The sequence below is a fragment of the Berghia stephanieae genome, chromosome 2, assembly GCF_034508935.2.
Source record: "Berghia stephanieae isolate SIO BIC M18660-M18661 chromosome 2, UCSD_Bste_1.3, whole genome shotgun sequence".
NCBI classification, from domain to species: Eukaryota; Metazoa; Mollusca; class Gastropoda; order Nudibranchia; family Aeolidiidae; genus Berghia; species Berghia stephanieae.
This window is the reverse complement of record NC_088361.1, coordinates 60896134-60915491: the sequence shown is the minus strand read 5'-3', so window position 1 is coordinate 60915491 and position 19358 is coordinate 60896134. Positions and strand designations below refer to the sequence as shown.

The window sequence follows — 19358 nt, the reverse complement described above, 5'->3', positions numbered from 1 at the left end:
CTTCTTCTTCTTCTTCTTCTTCTTCTTCTTCTTCTTCTTCTTCTTCTTCTTCTTCTTCCTCTTCTTCTGCTGCTGCTGCTGTTCTTCCTCCTTCTCCTCCTTCTCCTACTCTTCCTCCTCCTTATTATCATCATTATCATTTCATCAATTATTTTATAATTACTAAATATTTTTTGTTTTGCCCTCACAGACAGCAGTATCAGCAGCTTTACTGTCAATCTGCATAGTGATCACAATAACGTCTATCATGATTTGGCAAAGAAAGGAGCGCAAAGAGCATCATAATGCTACACTCTCAGAGACCTCTCCACAATCATCACCGCAGAGAGCCAGAACATCCCATGGCACATTTGACGAATGCGGGCCTCTAATTGGCGAAATTGACAATGTTACCACTGGACAAGCCAATGGTACTACACCACGCAGTGGTGATTTGATTTTGTTATTCATCAAGTGAAGCTACTTGCTCCATCCAGGTTCCATTTTAAGTAAAATAATGTCTATGAAAGTTTTGGGCTTAACAATCCTGAATTCAAAATGAATGAAAATTGAACACAGTTTACTTCCACATTTCAATAAAATCTAATCTGGTAAAGAGGCATGAGTAAAGGAATTTCTCCACGTGTCATTTCGCTTTAGATTTAAGTCTGACAACGTTTATTTTTTAACCTATTTAGTAGTCTGTTTGATATTACTCACTTTCTAAACCTTTATTGTATGTTGCAAAAATAAAAATGGATATCACCTGGACAGTTATCAACTTAGAGCAAATATTTCCAAAACACGTCTGAAGGGATAGGAGGCTGTTGAGTTTGATTCTGTTATATAATGTTGGTCTCTTTGAAGATGCACTATGATACAAAAGTAACGATTTCATTGTTTACTGTTTTTTTGTTTTTTTTTTGGCTCAAACTCACTGTGAACTTTTGTACTAACCAATATTCAACTCAGGGTGTGAGAGCTTAAGTCCTTGTTGAGACAATACAATATTTTGAAAAATGTCCTTAGAAACTGAGAAGCCTTTTCCTTGTAGACCCGTTGCAGACAAACTTTAAATTATAGTTCTCAGATATAGCCTTAAATATAAGGAAACCATGTTCCATTGAAATGTTTCATTTTTCTGTTGTTTTTTCCCCCCACTTTTTTTTGTGCAGCACCGAGTATTGAAGATTTAATTCCAAGAGAAGATAGAGAAAGAGGAAATAATCGAGTGAGGACTAGAAGTCTTAGTGTAATGGAAAACGTAACAGAAAGAACCTGTCTCGTGGGTCAGTGCAGTGCTGAACAGCGTTATGAATGTCAGCAGCATTTGAAGAAATATGCTCCTAATGTCAGTATACAAGATGAAGTGATCCCTGATGAATTTCAAGTAAATCGGAATTCTACCCGGAATCAGTTGAAGGAAGAGTATCAGAGCAGTCATCATCTTATCATGTTGTTGGTGCTCCTCTTATCCATGTTTGTAGTAAGTCATATGTAATACTTATATCCAGCCATACATAGAAGGGCTTGAGAAACAGCAGGAACAGTGTCAACTTAGGGTTGCAAACAAACATGCGCCTATGATACAGAGATATCTTTGTAAAACAAACTTGCCCAATGTAAACAATTAAGAAAAGCAAAACACTAAAGCAACTTATATTTGATATACACTCCAACTTGTGTAAGACAGAACCGAATGGGCATGGGGAAAAAATTCTGTTATGGACAGGTTTTGGTCTTACAAAGGTTTTCTTTCTTCTTCACAAAGGGCCATTAAGTGCGGCTATGTGGTCTAGTGGTATGACACTCGTTTTCGGATCGGAAGGTCCTGGGTTCGAGCCTCGCGCTCGGCGCATAGTTGAGTCCTTGGAAAAGGCTCTTTACTCACATTCTCTCACCGTACTCAGGTGTAAAATGAGTACCTGGCCGTTAATAGCGTTGTCTTTGTCCGAAAAATTGTAATATCGCCTAATAGGCGTCATGCCCCGTCCTACATGTTAGATGTTGCTGTTGACCAGGGACCCCTTATAAAGCGCTTTGAGCACATTTAGTGGATATTGCGCTATATAAAGCTCAATTTTATTTTTTTTTAAGTGCACAGCACATGATTATATGCCCACAGCCCGATTAACCATTTCTGTTAGATAATGCGCAGCTAACGATAGATAACTATGTGTTATCTTATTTATTACTAGTACAAGCTAAAAAACATGTTTTTTACAGTTTTTTGTTTCTTTGTTTGCTTGTTTGTCTTCGTCTAGTTCCTATTGTTGTTATTGACATTGTGGATAAATAACATCTGTGTCCATAAGAGATTTTTGCTTAAAAAGTGAACTTTAGTGTATTGAACGTTTATAATAATAGCGATTAATGAAAGGAAAATTTTTAGTCTTACACAGGGAGATTTGTCATACAGGAGTGGAATATTAGTGTTTGTTTCGCATTTGGCATGTTTTATTATACAGAGGGTCAAAATAGAGGGAATTACATTAAAGGTATTAGATGCCTTCTGTCTTAGACAATATTCCATCTTATAGAGGGTTCTGTTATGGTTGGTTGGACTGTATGTACAAATCAGGGTTTCTGGGGGAAAAAATGGAAAGACTTTAGATGTCAACAAAATTATGTAACTAAATTTAAAAGAAATTCATATATTTTATGATGAGGTAATTTTGGGGATGAAAATCATGACATCTGGCCAACAGTCAAAAACATTTTTAAAACTTTCCAACACTGGGCAGCAAAAAGATTTACTCTGAAAAAATAAATAAGGTGCTAAACAAAACATGTGCACGATGCTGCAAAACTTTTTACAATTATTTGCTAAATATTTCAAATGACATAAGCAAAGTTGGTTCTTTTCATCATTATTCCAATGGTAAAAGAAAACACTCAAATCTGCCCTTTGACTTCAAATCAACCAGCTTAGCATCAACTGATAAAATCATTTGGAGTTGACCATTTCTGCCAATCTCAGTCCTATGTATGAGAATTTTCGAACCTAATAAATAACATGTTGTTAATTTGAGTTGTACAGTTTTGTTTTGACTTTATAATGTAATGTAGATTAGATTAAATCATTGACGATGTGTAGGACAAATACATCCCACAGCCTAAGTTACATTAGCAGACACTTCACTCATATATATTATTTGACAAGGTTTTCATTTATTTTACTATCACCTGGCCTTTCTAATTGATATGAAAGTAAAATAAATATTAATCGTTTGTTAATATTTTTTTTCAAATGTTACTTTTTTCATTTAAATAGATTTTTTTGTAATTTCATTTACTTATCCCACAAAACTAAATTTGATAAATTTTCCCAGAATTGTTTGTCAACAATGATGTCTGCGAAGCGAACCTACATTATCGTTGAAAATTATATTCATGATTTATACCCAAAGAAAATATTATTTTGAGCAAGGATGAGATGTGCATGTGCATATTCTAAATGCAATAAACAGCTTAAATTTATCTAAAGAAATTTTTTAAAATCCCAGCTGTGTGAAAAAGGTCCAAAATTTTGCATCACTGGAGATTCACATGGGCCATAATTCTGCGTCTTCAATGAGTTATTTGTCAATAGGTTTATTAATTACATTATTATGATTTATTGCCTTAGTAAGTGGTTAATTAGAGAGAATTAGTTATTTTGTTAATTTGTTTATCCAAAATGCATTTCTCCTCGTTAAAATTTTATATCATACCTTTCTACTTTGCTTTGACAGGGTCTCTTTTTGTGTACGTGGAGACTGGTCCACTCTGAGAACTCTGGAATCTATTTAGAGATGGAATTTCTTGATAGTTTCTTAAATTATGGACAGGTAACATTTTTTTTAAAATTCATATCGTGAAAAATATATATGGCAATGAATTTAGTATTCACTTTGAATGAATCTGTAACACAATATCATAACAATATTTCAGTAGTAAAAACATTTTTAAAAAAGGAAAAACCCCAATATGTCATTAACTAATAATAATAGATAATATTTCATGCTATCACATAATTTATTATTGATTGGAAATGGGTGGATTTTCAGGATTATATCTAGAGAAACTGTGAACCAGATCTTCGAAATATTAAAGCTAGGAATTTTGTAAGCTGGATTAACTCAAATGAATCTAACAATTGCAGTTTAATTATATTTTGATTGTATTGTTGTGGATTTATTCTTGATTGGTAAAAATAAAAAATGAGCAAGAAAAATAGTTTATATACATGCATCAAATCAAACAAATGAAAGAAGAGAATCATATCCTTGTTTATTTTTCGTTTGTTTTGTTTTGTTTTTTGTTTTTGTTTTATTTGGTTTAAAATTTTGTAGACAGCTATGGTATCTGCAGACATAAATGGGACGACAGTCCAATTTTATTTTCAATTATAATATTGATATGTATTATGGTATGTCTCAAGTTTGTGATCATTGAAGAATTGTATCATTTTTATGACTGGAAGTCTTTTTTGTGCTTTATTTTCAGGGTTTGATTTTATTTGCTGTCTTTGGATTTGACACAAAGTTGTTTTTCTCACCCATGATACGAAGGTAAGCTTTTTTAAAATACATTTGATTATATACCCTTTGACCTGACATTCTTATTTAAACTTGATAATTAAAGTTGTAGGCTATTTTATATTTTGTTTTATTTCTAGATTATTGTTTTTGTGGTCAAATTCATCATTTATTTATTTATTTCTGGGTGGAGTTCCTGACTGCCCATAGTGGGCATGGAGATTACTTACTGTGTCTTCTATATCCCTATATCTGTTTTCCAACTTGCTTTCTCTCTTTGTCTTTGAGTGAGTTTACTTGGTTTTGTCATTTCCCTTGTCGGAGTCCTTGGCTCTGAGGGAAACAGTCAAATGTACAGTTAAAGTTTTGGAAGATGATATTTTTTTCCTTGTAATCATCTCTCTGTCATGTATTGTTATGTGTGTTGTTTTGAATGTATAATGCAAGCTTTTGAGTGTGTTCCTCATAGTGGGATTCTGTGCTGGTGTCTGGATGAGACTTAGGTGATCTCAAACTAAGTACATTGGTGGTATGCTCTTGGAATCTACATCTGTTCCCTATTTGAACCATTTCCCTTTGTCTTACTTTTCTTCTGTGCTTTTAATTATAAATCTATGATTTTTTTACTATCCCATTTTCTTCCATTTTACTGGCGCTGAAATGACCTAAATGTGTCTCAAGCACCGTAAGATCCTTAAAAACAAACAACAAACATTTATTTATTTATTTATTTATTTATTTATTTACTTATTTATTTATTTATTTATTTATTTATTTATTTATTTATTTATTTATATTAATTTTTAATCTACTAAATTTCAATAAAACGTGTTCCTAGAAATGAAACAGTAGTAAAATAATAATAAAGATATAGATACAATCCCAAATGTATAGCTCATGCCAAACAGTTTTATTCTTGTTAAGTAATGTAAATGTTGCTGCTCGAAGCTCGAAGAAATAAATAACAATGTGAAGTTGAATGTAAGCTTGAATTTAATATACAAAAACAGATAAAATTGATGTTTCGGGTTTGCCCTTTATCAACAAAACAGGATGAATGAAACACTACAGACGAATGAGATAATGTGGTAGTGGTGTTGTTAAGATAAATAAAACAAAAACATTAAAAAAAGAATGTTTTTGTTTTATTCATCTAAACAACGCCACTACCACATTATCTCATTCGTCTGAAATGTTTCATTCATTCTGTTTTGTTGATAAAGGGCAAACCCGAAACATTCATTTGATCTGTTTTCGTATATTAAATTGAAGCTTACAATCAATTTCACATTTTAATTTATTTCTTGTTAAGTATTGTATTTGAAGCTGCCATGGTTATGAATTGATTACACCTTTTTTTATAATCAAAACAACACATACATAGAAATGGAGATGGCTGCATTAAGGCTCAAAATTGTCTTAAAAGGTTGAAACTAACAATCTGTAAATCATGTAAAACGTTGGAAGAAAAGTATAAAAGTTACAATGATGATGTTTTGCAGGTATATGTCAAAGCATAGAAGGATCTACAAAGTTTATGTTCGGTAACTTCCAGCACCTTTTTATTCGTGTTCCGTCATACATTAGCCAATCTTATTCATGTATACTTGTTCAATGTTGTGTAAACACTCATTCTTTACTTATCAAACATTGTCTCCTAAAAAAGAATGTCAAATAAATGAATTGTCAAAACTAAATGAATATACCTTTAACTTTTACTCCTGAAAAACTGTGTGTGATAAGGAGGAATATCGGTTTTGGATACATGTTGTTAAGAGTATTATATAAAGTACCTCTTATATTACTTTGTTTACATTTTATGTACTTATCAATAACTATTGTAATCACCCATCCTAACTTGTTCACTCATTCTATCAGTATTTCTATAATCTACCTACTTTAAGACCCTCGTGTAACTTAAGGAATTTTGAAAGAATTTCTTGTAAATAGATAGATATTAAACAATGCTTTACTCCTCCCCCTCCCCCCTCTGCTATATGGTCAACCTTGCTTACAGCCCAGATTATTGTGCTTGGAAAGGAATTTTTCTTCATTTAAAAGCACTTAGTATCTTATTGTAGAGTCATCCAGTATTTTCCAATGTACTGGTGATCACAAAAAGCTATATTTGTTATTTTTAAAATTTTAAAATGATAATTTCGCCTCTCTCAGATCTGCAACTCATATAGATTTGATTAGTATGTTAGGCTGTGCCAAGAGGTCATTATGGTGACGCTCGCTGCAAAAATACTCCAATACTAAGTTATAAAAACTAAGGGGAAAATTTGTTTTCATTATTTTCTATCAATCAGTTGAATAATGTAAGACAAAGAAAAAAACTGATGGACCAGCTCAAATGGAGCAGCAGAACTAGTTTCTTAAAAGTTAAAAAAAAAAAGCTATAGTTATACTATAATCTTGATGCTAGATCGTCAGTTGTTGGGTTATTTTTCCTTTTTTAACCCAGAGAAACTGATGAAAGCTAATTTTTCCTTAGTTTTTCCATAATAAGTTATTATTGGAGTATTTTTGTGGCGATCATCACTATAACGACCTTTTGGTACAGCTTCATATACAGATTATTGGAGAGTCAACTTTTTCCAAATTTAGATTTTTTCTCCAATTTGGATATTTTAAGTTGAATTTTAGATTATAATTATAGAAAATGTGGTTATTTTACACTGAAATTAAAATGGGTTCCCATTGAACCAGACTACACTGTTTTAAACTGGTAACAAACAAGGGTGAAAATCATGCATTTTAGGTTTATACAGATTTTATTTTTTCAAATTCTGATTTTTCCCAAAAATGTGCTGATTTTTTAATTAACAGTCTGTGGCAATTCTGCCTTCCATGCAGCACTGTCATATGCTATCGCCTAGGCATTCCATAAAGGAATACAGTTAGTCTCTCAAAAAAAAAAAACATCTGATGGCAACAGGAATCATCCATGTGGATAAGTTAAAGATTAATCATCTAGCTCAAGGAAAAGAAAGAAGCCAGAAGCAAGTTTCCTTATACCACCAATATAAAATAGAAATAGCTGTTTGGGGGTACGATTGCTTTCAATTAATTTTGAAATGAAATGAAGTTTTGAGACTGGCCTGTAGATTTTGATTTTGATTGCTGTCCAAATCTTTCTTTTCTAGAGTGGCTAATTAGAACTTATTTGAAGCAGGTTGGAATTTCTGCATTCTTGATAGACCTATTTGCAATCAAAATGCTAGCAGGTGCGACTACCTTTACACATTTTTTCAAAAGCCATGGTGGTACAACATCAAGTTTGTACTGTTTATTTAGGGCTTTCTTAATAAATTCACTAACCTGTTCTATTGAAGCAGAGCAAAATTATGAACAAAGAGCATGATATAGGTGGTATGCTGTCTTCAGTTTCAGCATTATTGACTGTATTGTCCATGTTGGATGGAATGGTAACTATTTTATTCATGAAGTAATCATTGAAGCGCTTTGCAAGTTCTGATTTGTTTTGATGTGATGCGGTGATTTTTTCCCCCTGTCAACTTTCATCAATCTGTTCAGAACATTAAAAAGCTTCTTACTGTTGCCCTTACTATTGTTCACCTTACTCGAATAGATTTTCTTTTGGTTTCGATTACCAGTTTTTTAGTTGCAGTTAGTGCTTGTTTGTATAACTCTCTATGTACTGTGTCTTGTTTTCAGACAAGTTTCTTCCGCTTCTCGTTTCATTTGATTTGACAACCGAATTTCCTCAGTGAACCATGATGTGTCAGGCCTTATGGTGATAACTTTGTTTGACAACAGTGCATGGTGATCAAGAAGTTCAGACATGATTTGGTTAAAATTGAAACTTTTTCATGCGGGTGGTTGGATGGGAGCATCACCCTTGAATCATATACCTATGATGTTCGCATGGGTGTACGATCCGATAGTGATGTCGTTTCTTCTTCTCTTTACTAGCCTATCCTGCTTCTTTGGTTTGTGATTGTATTTTTGACAGGGGATATTTTTTTTCCTGTAAATCCTCTGCCTGTTTGTTCTTGGTTATTTATAATTTAGCTTATGATATCTTTAGGTTATGATTTTGATTGACATTTGTACTATTTTTGTTAGATTGCTTGTTTTTTTGTTTCAGCGGTCTCTCATATAACCTCAATTGTGTTGGAAGAGACCTAAAGCAACAAACAAACAAACAAAAACTTTTTCATCTGCTGTGTATGCTCATTCAACTTTGGTGGTCAGACCAAATATAGTAATGTCATTTTAAAATTTCTCAATAGCTAATGACTTATATTTTCGATATGTTACTGCCTTTTTTGTGGGTTTGGGTTTTTCCAAATTTAGTTCAAATAAAAGAGATTGATGGTCTGATAAGCTCACCTCACTTTTGCATTCGCCTACTGTTATTTAATCTGTCATTCTAGGTAGTCATATCTACACACTGTGTGTTGGTGTTGTTTTAAAGAGTGTCAAATCCATTTTAATGAGATACACTGACAGCTGCAAACTTCCTACCCAGGATTATGTGGAGAAAGTCTGCAATGATTATCTTTACATTTTTGATGATCAAAAACCATGCAGAGGTTCTCCTGTGTAAGAATGATCAAGAGATTGCTTTAAAATTTAATAGCATGGAATGAAAAAATCAATAAAGATATCATGCATGGTTATTATATATCAAATTACAAGTATCACAGTTTTGTGAATCGATTAAATAATTACAAGTGGAACGTTTTACCTAATTTCTGTCAATTTGCTTTTTTTTTTGCTTTTTTTCTTGTCACCCCTAGTTTCACATTTTTGTGAAACAATCAAACAGACCCAAGATGGACTTTTACCCAATTTCTGTCCATTGCAAAGGTGCTAGAGCCTGAGAATTACTTTTATCCTGTCACCCTCCCTCTACGAGGCCATAGGATTTAAGGATCACAATGCCTATACTGGCCATGAAACATAAAGGCCTCTCCCTTTTAAAAAAAAAAAAACCTCGCTTGTTTGAGTCATCTTACATGACAATGCTTCAAGATTTTATATTATTTTATAATTTATCTATTGTGCTGATGTTTTAAATTTTCACCCCACGTGTGTTGTTATATAGACTCTTTTCATATAATTTGTTGTAGTTGTAGATAATAGGAATTTGAAAACAGCACGCTTTAATTGTGAAATCTTATAATCATTTATAACCAGTCATGATTGATTATAAATGATTATAAAATGGTTTAATTTTTCATCTCCAGTCAACACTTTCCAAATTGATTTGTATTTTTAAGGGATTGGATGAATGGGATGGGGTATCAGTCAAGAGATGTTATTACTTCTCTGATCATTTTTTTAATGAAATTGGCATGTCCTATTTGAAATTTGAGGGAGTAAGATTTTACTGCTTCACATTTTATTTCTTTTCTTTCTTTCTTTTTTTTTTTTTTTGAAATGGCTTCTTACGTCCTACAAGTTTGGTTATTTTCAACAGGTTTTAACATTTACTATCGTGAGAAAAAGAATTTCATAGGTTTTATTTGAAAAATAATTCTGTCTTGTAGAATTTAAACAATATAATTTGTTGTTGAATGATTTCTCTAAATGTTTGCAGTCTTATTCACCAATGCAGTAGGAAAACATACCTCTTTGTAAAAGTTTTGATTTTTACTTGTATTTAAATTTTAGCTCCACATTTATATTTGAAATTGCTTAAAGAGTAAAGTTAAGTAAAATGTGATTCTACGAGTGATGGAATTAGTATAATTATGAATAGCATTTTGATTTGTTTAAAATCCAAAACACAGCAAAACACGAAAAGGAAATTTATGAAAGTGGTCTTTTGTTCTAATTATTCCTATGTATTATTTTGGTCAAATTTATTTAAGATTTTCTTTCTTGTGTGATCAATGAAGTCAATCTGTTCACCTGTGTGTTTTCTGTTGTGATTGTCTACTGTGGGAACATGAAGTCTTCCTGTATGCAGAAGTTCTTTGACATGTTTGATACTCCGTGCATGGAAACTGTCATAATTTATTTTCTTCACAAAAATGTATCTTTACAATATGTTTATGACATCATTTCAGGCTATTGTTTGCCTTAGATGAAAATCAAAGCAATAATATTTCATACTCTAAGCTTACACCAAAAAAAAAAAAAAATCCCCAAAAAATCAGTTTCACATTCTCATTTACAAACAGGTCCTCTTTAGAAAGAAAATTGATTGAAGTTGAAAAGAAATTATCTGTACGAGATTATTTTTTTATGAATAGGCATCTGCTTCCTCCAAGGATGATTGCACTGGTGAAGGAGGCCAGCTAGAGGACAAATCTAGAAAGAAAGAGGGAAAATAATAATACATCTTGGAATTCTATGAGGTCCCAATAGCCCACTTGGTTGAAATCTCTCCTTTCAAACACATCAAACTATGGTATAGATGACTTCTGTTAAGTCAGCAGTGATTAGGTCAAGAGCTGTGTCTGTATGATTTGACTAAGAACTTTGTGATGTACTAGCATCTTATCCAAATGGTAGCAAGCAATTGTTACCACCCGTTTATTGTATAAAACAGGCATAAACTCTAGTTCTATGGGACCCATATCCTTGGTGCAATATCATTATGATATATTTTTATTTTAATTTCATTATTTGACATTGCAAATAAAATTATGTGTGAAGAAATTTCAATTTTTGTCAGGGGCATAGCCTGGTGGCACACATTTTTTTAAAAAGTGTAATTCAGATTACCCAGATTACGAGAGATTTTTTATAAAACGTATTCTATTCATCAAGACATAAAATACCTCTGTATTTTAGAATTATAGACTTGACCAATTACATTGAAAAATTTGAAGGTAATAGTGTAAACCACTTTAATGATGTCTCTGTAGGTGTGAAAGTCAGTGAGAAAAATGGGAAAATACACAGTTATTTGATAAGGATTGTGTAAAAGAAATTGGCGAGGAAATTAATATTTTATTATAATTTTGGGAAATATAGTTTTGGTAAGTAACGAAAAAGAACAAAGACAGATTAACGAATCTGTTCCTGATATTTTTTTTTAATTTGGTAATGTTGCCAATTTTATTGAAATCTCACCTTTAAATTATTTTACTTTGTATTTTTAAAGATGTTTTTCTTGTTGAAATTTTGCGAGGAATTTTATGGGTTGGTTTTTGTTTTCCAAATTCTACCCAGGATGAGGCGTTGGATGGCGTCTCCTGAAGTGGTTGGTATGCCTAAAGCTCCAGAAGACCAGGACACCACAACCAGGAATGTCTGTCATCAGTTCAACCAATTTCACCAAGAGAATTGTGTCAGGGACATCGTGAGAGATTTCAGGTATGGTTGAGTTATTATAAAAAACTGGTTGATTTTTTAAATTTTATTTTAATGTTGTGTTACACAGTGTAATGCAGAACTGCCAACTCCCTTGTTTAAAAAAAAACCCAACAATTTATAGGGTTTTTAAATAAGTAACTCTTGACAGGATTTTAAAAATCAGGTCTTTACATGATTGTTTTGTTGTTTTTTTTCTTGATGATTGAGTGATGTTTACACATGAAATATAATTAATATATAGTCTCTTGAAGTGTTGTTTAGGTCTATTTTTCATTGAAACAGTATTAAAACTTTCAGTTCTTAGTTTTAGTATGCTATTGAACCAGATTATAATAAGAGGTTTTTGTAATTTTGGCTCTGGGGGAAAATCCTGATTTTTATAGTCATATTCTGTTTTACTTGCATTGTGAGTTGGCAGTTTTGTAAAATGTAATTCGTGGGTTCTCTTTTATTTCACTCTCAAATGATAACTGATTTTTTTCATTTATTAACCTTATGTTCTCCCTCCTCCTCTTCTTCTTAACAGACTTTTTCAGTCCTGTGTATTACTGTTGATGGTTTCAAATAATTCTCTCACTTATTGGTAGATGTTTTGTGGCACCCTTATTGCTCAGTTAGTTGAGCACTCGCTTCACACGCAAAGGGATTGAAATCAATCCTGGGTGAAATTGAGATTTTTTATGACCCCTTGTCTATCCAGCAGTGATTGGGTAGCTGGGTTTGTTAGATCTGGCCAAAAGTACTTTGCGATAGAATAGCATTTTATGCAAAGGGTAGCAAGCAATTGCTATTGTCTGTTTCATGCTATAGAAACTAGGATATAATCCAGCTCCATGGGTCTAAAGACTCTGAAGGACCACTGCGATATTTTAGTTAGAACTCCAGACTTCATTTTTCCTATTTCTGTTCGCTTACTGTCTTTGTAGAAATTAGTATTTAAGCAAGTATTGCACTTTTGTGCATGGGTGCTCTTTTTTCTGATGGTTTGTTACATTGTTTTCTTATAATTTTTCAAAATAGATTTTACAACCCTCTTCAATTTAAGAATTTTAACCTTTAAAATTTTTGAAACATGGTATCTTGGAAACCCAACACCCTACCAAGAAAATTTAGTATTCTTTGCCATGAGTTATACTCACAAAATACTGACAGTTTGTGAATGACAAAATCATGTTGCGGTTTACTTTTGTTTTTGTATTTGTGTTTGTTTTTTGTTTTTTTTTTGTTTTTTTTTGTTTTTTTTTTTTGGGGGGGGGGGGGTGGGTTGTTTGTTTTGTTTATCTTTTTTTGTTGGTTTTTTTTTTTTGTATTTTAATGTGTTACTACTTATCCTTTCCTAATAACAGCTAGATAACCTTAATGGTTAAAACTTTTCTTGAGATCTTTATATTTTGTTTTCTTTTTTGTTTGTAGCAACGCTACCAGATGATTTCAAGAATATTATGAGCGTCATGTTTTCTTTTTTAATTTTAAATGTTATATATATATTATTTTTTTTCAACTTTATTTTTTGTTTCTGATTTTTTACATAGAAAAGATTCTGTTCTGTTCTCTCATTATTAATTTATTTGTAAAAATGAATTTTTTAGTCAAACTTTTGTGTTTACTCCCAAATGATCCTTCATAATTTAAAATTATTTCCTTGACAAATGCATAGACAGTAAGAAAAAAATTGTCAGTTGTCTCTCTTGAACTAAATGTAAATTGGTAATACCATGAAGAGTCTAGAAAGTTTTTAAGTTTTATTCTGAAAATAGCTCTTCCTGCTCATTGACTGTAGTGTAGTTGTAGTAAGGAATAATTGACCTTTTTATTTCGTACCTTCAGAGAGAGAATTAGAGGCCTATTTAGAAAAAGAGATGGTTTGTTTTATTTCTAATATTTATAAACAGCTGTGTGTATTTTGGTATGGAGATGATGCTTATTATATATATATATATTTTTTTTTAGTTGAATACATTTGTCTGATATAAGGTATGTCATATGCTTGAGACGAACGTATTTTCATATCACATTATGTTATGAAGACAATTTAAGAATATATTCACACCTTCATCAGAACTGTAATCTGATTAGACATTTAAAATGCAATCTGCTATCTAATATTTCTCTATCATTTCCCTGGCCTGTTTCTATTTCTGTAACTTGGCACTTGTACTTGTAGCATTATATCATCATCCCGATGAGTGCCTTTTTCCTTTTAAGGTCTTTTTTTAAACCTGAAATGAATAGAGCACATACTTTTGCACTTGCTAATTGTTTATTTATTTATTGTTTTTAACCCCTTCCCCTATCTCTTGTTTTCTCTCACTCTCTCTCCTCTTTCTACTAACTTCTCTCACTTCTCTCTCTCTCTCTCTCTCTCTCTCTCTCTCTCTCTCTCTCTCTCTCTCTCTCTCTCTCTTTCTCTCACTCTCTCTCTCTCTCTCTCTAAACAGTGGGTACCTCATATCTATCTATCTATCTTTTCATTTGGTCCTTACTGTTGTTAAATGAAATTATGTATGCTTCTGCTTAAATATTATATATCCTTATGTTTATGGAGTTACCCACTGCCCAATGGGAAATTATGCATGGATGACAATAGAAACAATGACTGGACGAAAATCTTCACATTGATTAAAACCAGCAGCATCTGATGGTTATAATTCTAATAAAAATTATCTAATGAGTCCTTTTCAAGTGCCGTGAGATTATAAAATATTTTTTTAATGTTTTTTTTTTTTTGTGTGTGTGTGTGGGGGGGGGGGGGGGCACTCCATTTGTTGTTTGAAAGAGGGGGGGGGGGGGGGGTACTAATATTCCTAGTACTTGAATCAACATAATTAACGTTTCAATTATTTAATTTTAGTTGAGATTGATCTATAATTTTTTAAACTGTCAAAATTTGTTAATTTAAAACTAATGGCCCGAGTCTTCAGCATGTCTGCCAGATATGCCAATATAATCCAAATCAATTGGTTTGGAAAAAAAGTATACTTTTGGCCAAAAATTTGGTCAATGCATCCAGATTTAGATATTCATCTTTTAATCCAGAATATTAGAGGCAAGTAATAAAGTGAAAATATGTCGTTTTTACTCACAATTCTTTTTTTTTTTTTCATCGGTTCTTAAACAGTTTTAATCCCTTTTGATGATTTTACTCAACTATAGTTTTTAACATTTTTACAAAAGACGAGACATTGGCTTTAATGAAGTTTTGTTTTGCATGGGTTTTACTGCTGCTTTGATGAAACGGTTCAGTCTTCGGATATAATCATATAACTGATGACATAAATGATGACTTTAAATAAATTAAGAAAGTCAGTCTCACATAAGGTTCAAGTTGGGTTATACATTTTTTAAGTATGGAAATTTGGATATCTTGGGTTGACACAGATTACAGATTGTAGCGAATGAAAGTACAGGGGCAGCGTGGCTCAGCGGTACGGTCTTTGCTCCGTACCCAAAAGGTACCAAGTTCGATCGCCTTCCGCTGCGTTGTGTGGCCTTGAGCAAGTCACCTCATCATAGCTCAATTTGTGGTTTTGCACTGCGGATGACGCCTGGGTTATTCCAGTCTTTCCTGGGAATTGACCCTAGAGACAAATTTCCCCTATGGGATGAATAAAGGGAATTTTTTTTGTTTATTCTAAATTTATTACAGACTTTTTTTTTTGGTGCTATTGACAGATCTGTTTAAGATCCACGATGAATGTTGTAATGTAATTCATCATTTTTTGTCTATATCCAGTGGTAGTATTCAATAAGACTAATGTGTAAGTTGGAATAACTCCCCATTGCTGGTCCTTTTTGTTTTTTTTATTGCGCCCCCTTCCCCCTTATTTCCTTTTATTCTCGCTTTTCTATGATTTATTTTCAAAACGCCCCGTCTAATTGTCACTGCTTTTAGGGAAGGCCTTCTATTCTCCCTTTCTTTTTTAATAAACTAAATTTTCAAAGAGAATTCATTCAAGTTAATATTTATTAGCCATCATTGTATAAAACAAATCAACTTAGGCTCATTGGTGGCAACAAAAAAAAAAGATATGTTTGTACTGTTTCAGCTGAGTTGATTTTGAAAGGAAAAAACCCCATAAAAATTCAGAGAAAAATATCTTTAAACCTGGGACAACAAATGCTCTTTGTATATAAAATTGAACCTTTTCCCATGCTTAGAGGTGGTTAGGAATGTATTCGAAGTTCCAAATGGAGGAGTAACATTATTTGTATTTCTACTCATGTGCAAGCTTATATGACTTTTTAGTTGTTTTTCTACAGATTCTTTTATTTCATTCTTTAGCCCACCCCCCTTTTCCTTCCCTCCCTCCCCCCTCCCTTCCGTTTTTTTTTTTGTCCGTCATCAATTTTTTTACACACCAAATCTTTTTTACACACCAAAATATAGTTGAACATTCTGCTCCATTTTGCACAGACGCTTAGTTACCAAACAAACGCTTCTATTTGTTTACATTACAAGATCCTTTTACTTGCCGACATGACGTGTCAACTATTTCTCTGCTGTCTGACTGTCTGGATTTTAACGGATGTATGAATGATTTTATTGTTTTTGTTATTGGCTGAAGAAGGGTTTTGAACCCAAAAGTTCATTATTTAGTATTTTGTTTGTTTTTCGAAGCTGTTATATTATTATTTTTTTTTCATTATTTTTTACAGTCTTTATCTGAAAACTCTAATTAAAGCCAATGAAATAAAGGACCTAGAAGTGATTGTCTAGCTGCAAATTAATTTTGGGGCAATTTTTGGTAGAAAATTAAATAAAGAAACAGGCAGAATATGTGAGGGCAGCGTTTATAATAGTAGAAATTCTGGTACACAAGAGAAACAGGGCTTTGGGTCCTCTAGCAGGGTTGATTTTCATGATTAATATATTGCCAACTGAGGAGATGAGAGAATCATCGAAATGCACGTTTTGGCTGACATATACATGAGTAAATTTATTTATTTTTATATGCTCTAATTATCGAACACTCTCATACCTACAAGTACCCAATAACACTCATAATTATATATATATAAAATAAAAATGGAGTCACTCACATTATCGAGCACTCTCGTATATATATATATATATATATATATATATATATATATATATATATATATATATATATATATATATATATATATATATATATATATATATATATATATATATAGTAGGCATCCTTCCGTCTCAAGAGACGATGGTTTGCGCCCTGTATGGCTTTAGTCTCATCAGTCCTGTTGAGAGCAACGACGGGTGTGACTCAGCAGACCAATCCTTGCATGGCAGTCTCTACCGCAGTTGTTGCACACGTAGTTTGACTGTGTGTTTGGTATTTGGATCTGCTGCCTCTCTTTCCTCCTTGTTCTCCTCTCCTCAAACTTCATCTTTCTCCTCTCCTCACCCCTCTTCACTCCCTCCATCACCGCATATCTCCAGCCGCTGCGGTCGTCAGCAAGCGACTCCCAGGTGTTTGAGTCGATGCCTGTCAATTTCATGTCTCGTTTGCAGACATCATAGAAGCGCAGAGCTGGACGGCCAGTTGGTCGCCGTCCAGAAGCTAGTTCACCACACATGATGTCTTTGGGTATTCGTCCATCGTCCATCCTGTGTACGTGACCAAGCCATCGCAAACATCGCTGGCAGAGCATGAGATGCATACTGAGGGAGTTCGCTCTTTCTATCACTGCATTGTTAGTGAGTCTGTCCTGCCACCTGATGCCGAGAATTCGTCGTAGACAGCAAATGTGGAAGTTTTCCTGGCGGTTCTCCTGTCTGGCATATGTTGTCCAGGATTCACTGCCATACAGTAGGCTACTGAGTACACATGCCTGGTATACTCTGAGTTTGGTGTTCAAAGTGAGTTGGTTGTTGGTCCACACTCTCTTGCTCAGTTGTGCCATGACAGCGGCAGCTTTGGCGATGCGCTTGTCTAATTCTGCATCAAGTGAGAGGTTGCTGGTGATGGTTGTGCCCAGGTATGTGAAGTGATCAGTGACTTCTAGGTCCTCGTTGCCAATGTAAATTGCTGGTATAGAGGGGACATCCTGACACATTACATTTGTTTTCTTGATGCTGATCGTCAGCCCGAATTCCCTGCATGCGTGGGAAAACCTGTCCATCAGCCGCCGAAGGTCTTCCTCGGTATGCGCGCATAGAGCTGCATCATCTGCAAATAGCATTTCCCTTATGAGGACTGTGCGGACCTTGGTCTTTGCTCTCAGCCGTGCCAGATTGAACAGCTTCCCATCACTTCTGGTGTGTAAGTGGACTCCTTCTGCGGACTCTTTGAATGCAAACTTCAGCAGAAAGGAGAAAAATATACCAAACAAAGTCGTGCGAGGACACAGCCTTGTTTCACGCCGCTGCGTATGGGGAAGGGTTCAGAGGCTCCACCGTCATAGCTGATGGTGCCCTTCATGTCGTCATGGAAGGAGGCAATGATGCTAAGCTGCTGAGGAGGACAGCCAATCTTCTTTAGCTGCTGGAAAAGGCCCTTCCTGCTAACAAGGTCAAATGCCTTTGTCAGGTCAATAAATGCAATGTAGAGGGGCATCTGCTGTTCTCTGCATTTCTCCTGAAGTTGACGTACTGAGAAGATCATGTCCACTGTCGACCTCTTGGCTCTGAAGCCACACTGCGACTCTGGGTAGATACATTCGGCAAGGACTTGCAGTCGAGCGAGGACAACGCGCGCAAAGACTTTACCCACAATGCTCAGAAGAGAGATTCCCCTATAGTTATTGCGGTCACTACAGTCTCCCTTGTTTTTGTAGAGGGTGATAATCTTGGCATCGCGCATATCCTGGGGTACCTTGCCTTCTCTCCAGCAAAGACACAGGAGTTTATGTAGTGGTTCCAAGAGGGCTGGCTTTCCACATTTGATGATTTCGGGTGGAATGCTGTCGTCACCGGGTGCTCTGCCACAGGCCAGAGCATCGATTGCTTTGCTGAGCTCCTCCATAATTGGTTCTGCGTCTAGTTCTTCCAGTACTGGCAGTTCTTCAATTGCGTCTAACGCTTTTTGGGTGACAGAGTTTTTTCTGGCGTAGAGTTCCAAGTAGTGCTCTACCCATCTTCCCATCTGCTTGTCCTTGTCTGTGATGGCTTCCCCTGTCTTTGATTTAATAGGCGCAGTTTTCTTTGTAGATTTGCCTGTCGCCTGTTTGATGCCCTCATACATGGCCCTTATGTTGCCACTGTCAGACGCTTGCTGGATGTTGTCCGACAACTGAAGCCAGTAGTCATTGGCGCAATGTTGAGCTGTTTGCTGTGCTTTGCTGCGTGCAGCTCGCAACGCCTGCAGGTTCCTCTGACTTGGTTCATGTTTATAGTTGACAAGTGCGCTGCGCTTGGCATCAATGACTGGCTCCATCTCAGTAATGCTGTCTTCAAACCAATCTTTGTTCTTGCGCTCCTTTTTGCCATATGTCAGAACTGCAGTGCTGTAAATGGCGTTTCTAAGAGAGTTCCAGCTGTCCTGTGCGTTTTGTTCTGCTTTTCTATGAGCGGTGTTGAGAATCTTCTCAAGTTGCTCGTTGAACTCTATATTCTTTTCTCGGTAAGCTGTCTTG

General features: G+C 34.3%; 1 protein-coding gene across 8 annotated transcripts in view; it reads left to right on the top strand.

The window, feature by feature from the left end:
* The window catches only part of LOC144965274 (lysosomal cholesterol signaling protein-like), a 57759-nt gene that overhangs the window by 34516 nt on the left and 3885 nt on the right, over positions 1-19358 (top strand). For 2 of the 8 annotated variants that reach the window (XM_078900440.1, XM_078900436.1), the window contains exons 11-16: positions 191-428; positions 1155-1465; positions 3714-3809; positions 4468-4532; positions 6002-6043; positions 11655-11798. In XM_078900440.1, coding sequence (XP_078756566.1) covers positions 191-428; positions 1155-1465; positions 3714-3809; positions 4468-4532; positions 6002-6043; positions 11655-11798 — 896 coding nt within the window. Of the gene's footprint in view, positions 1-190; positions 429-1154; positions 1466-3713; positions 3810-4467; positions 4533-6001; positions 6044-11654; positions 11799-15531; positions 15557-19358 lie in introns of all 8 variants that reach the window. The other 6 variants (XM_078900442.1, XM_078900441.1, XM_078900438.1 and 3 more) reach the window with 6 other exon arrangements.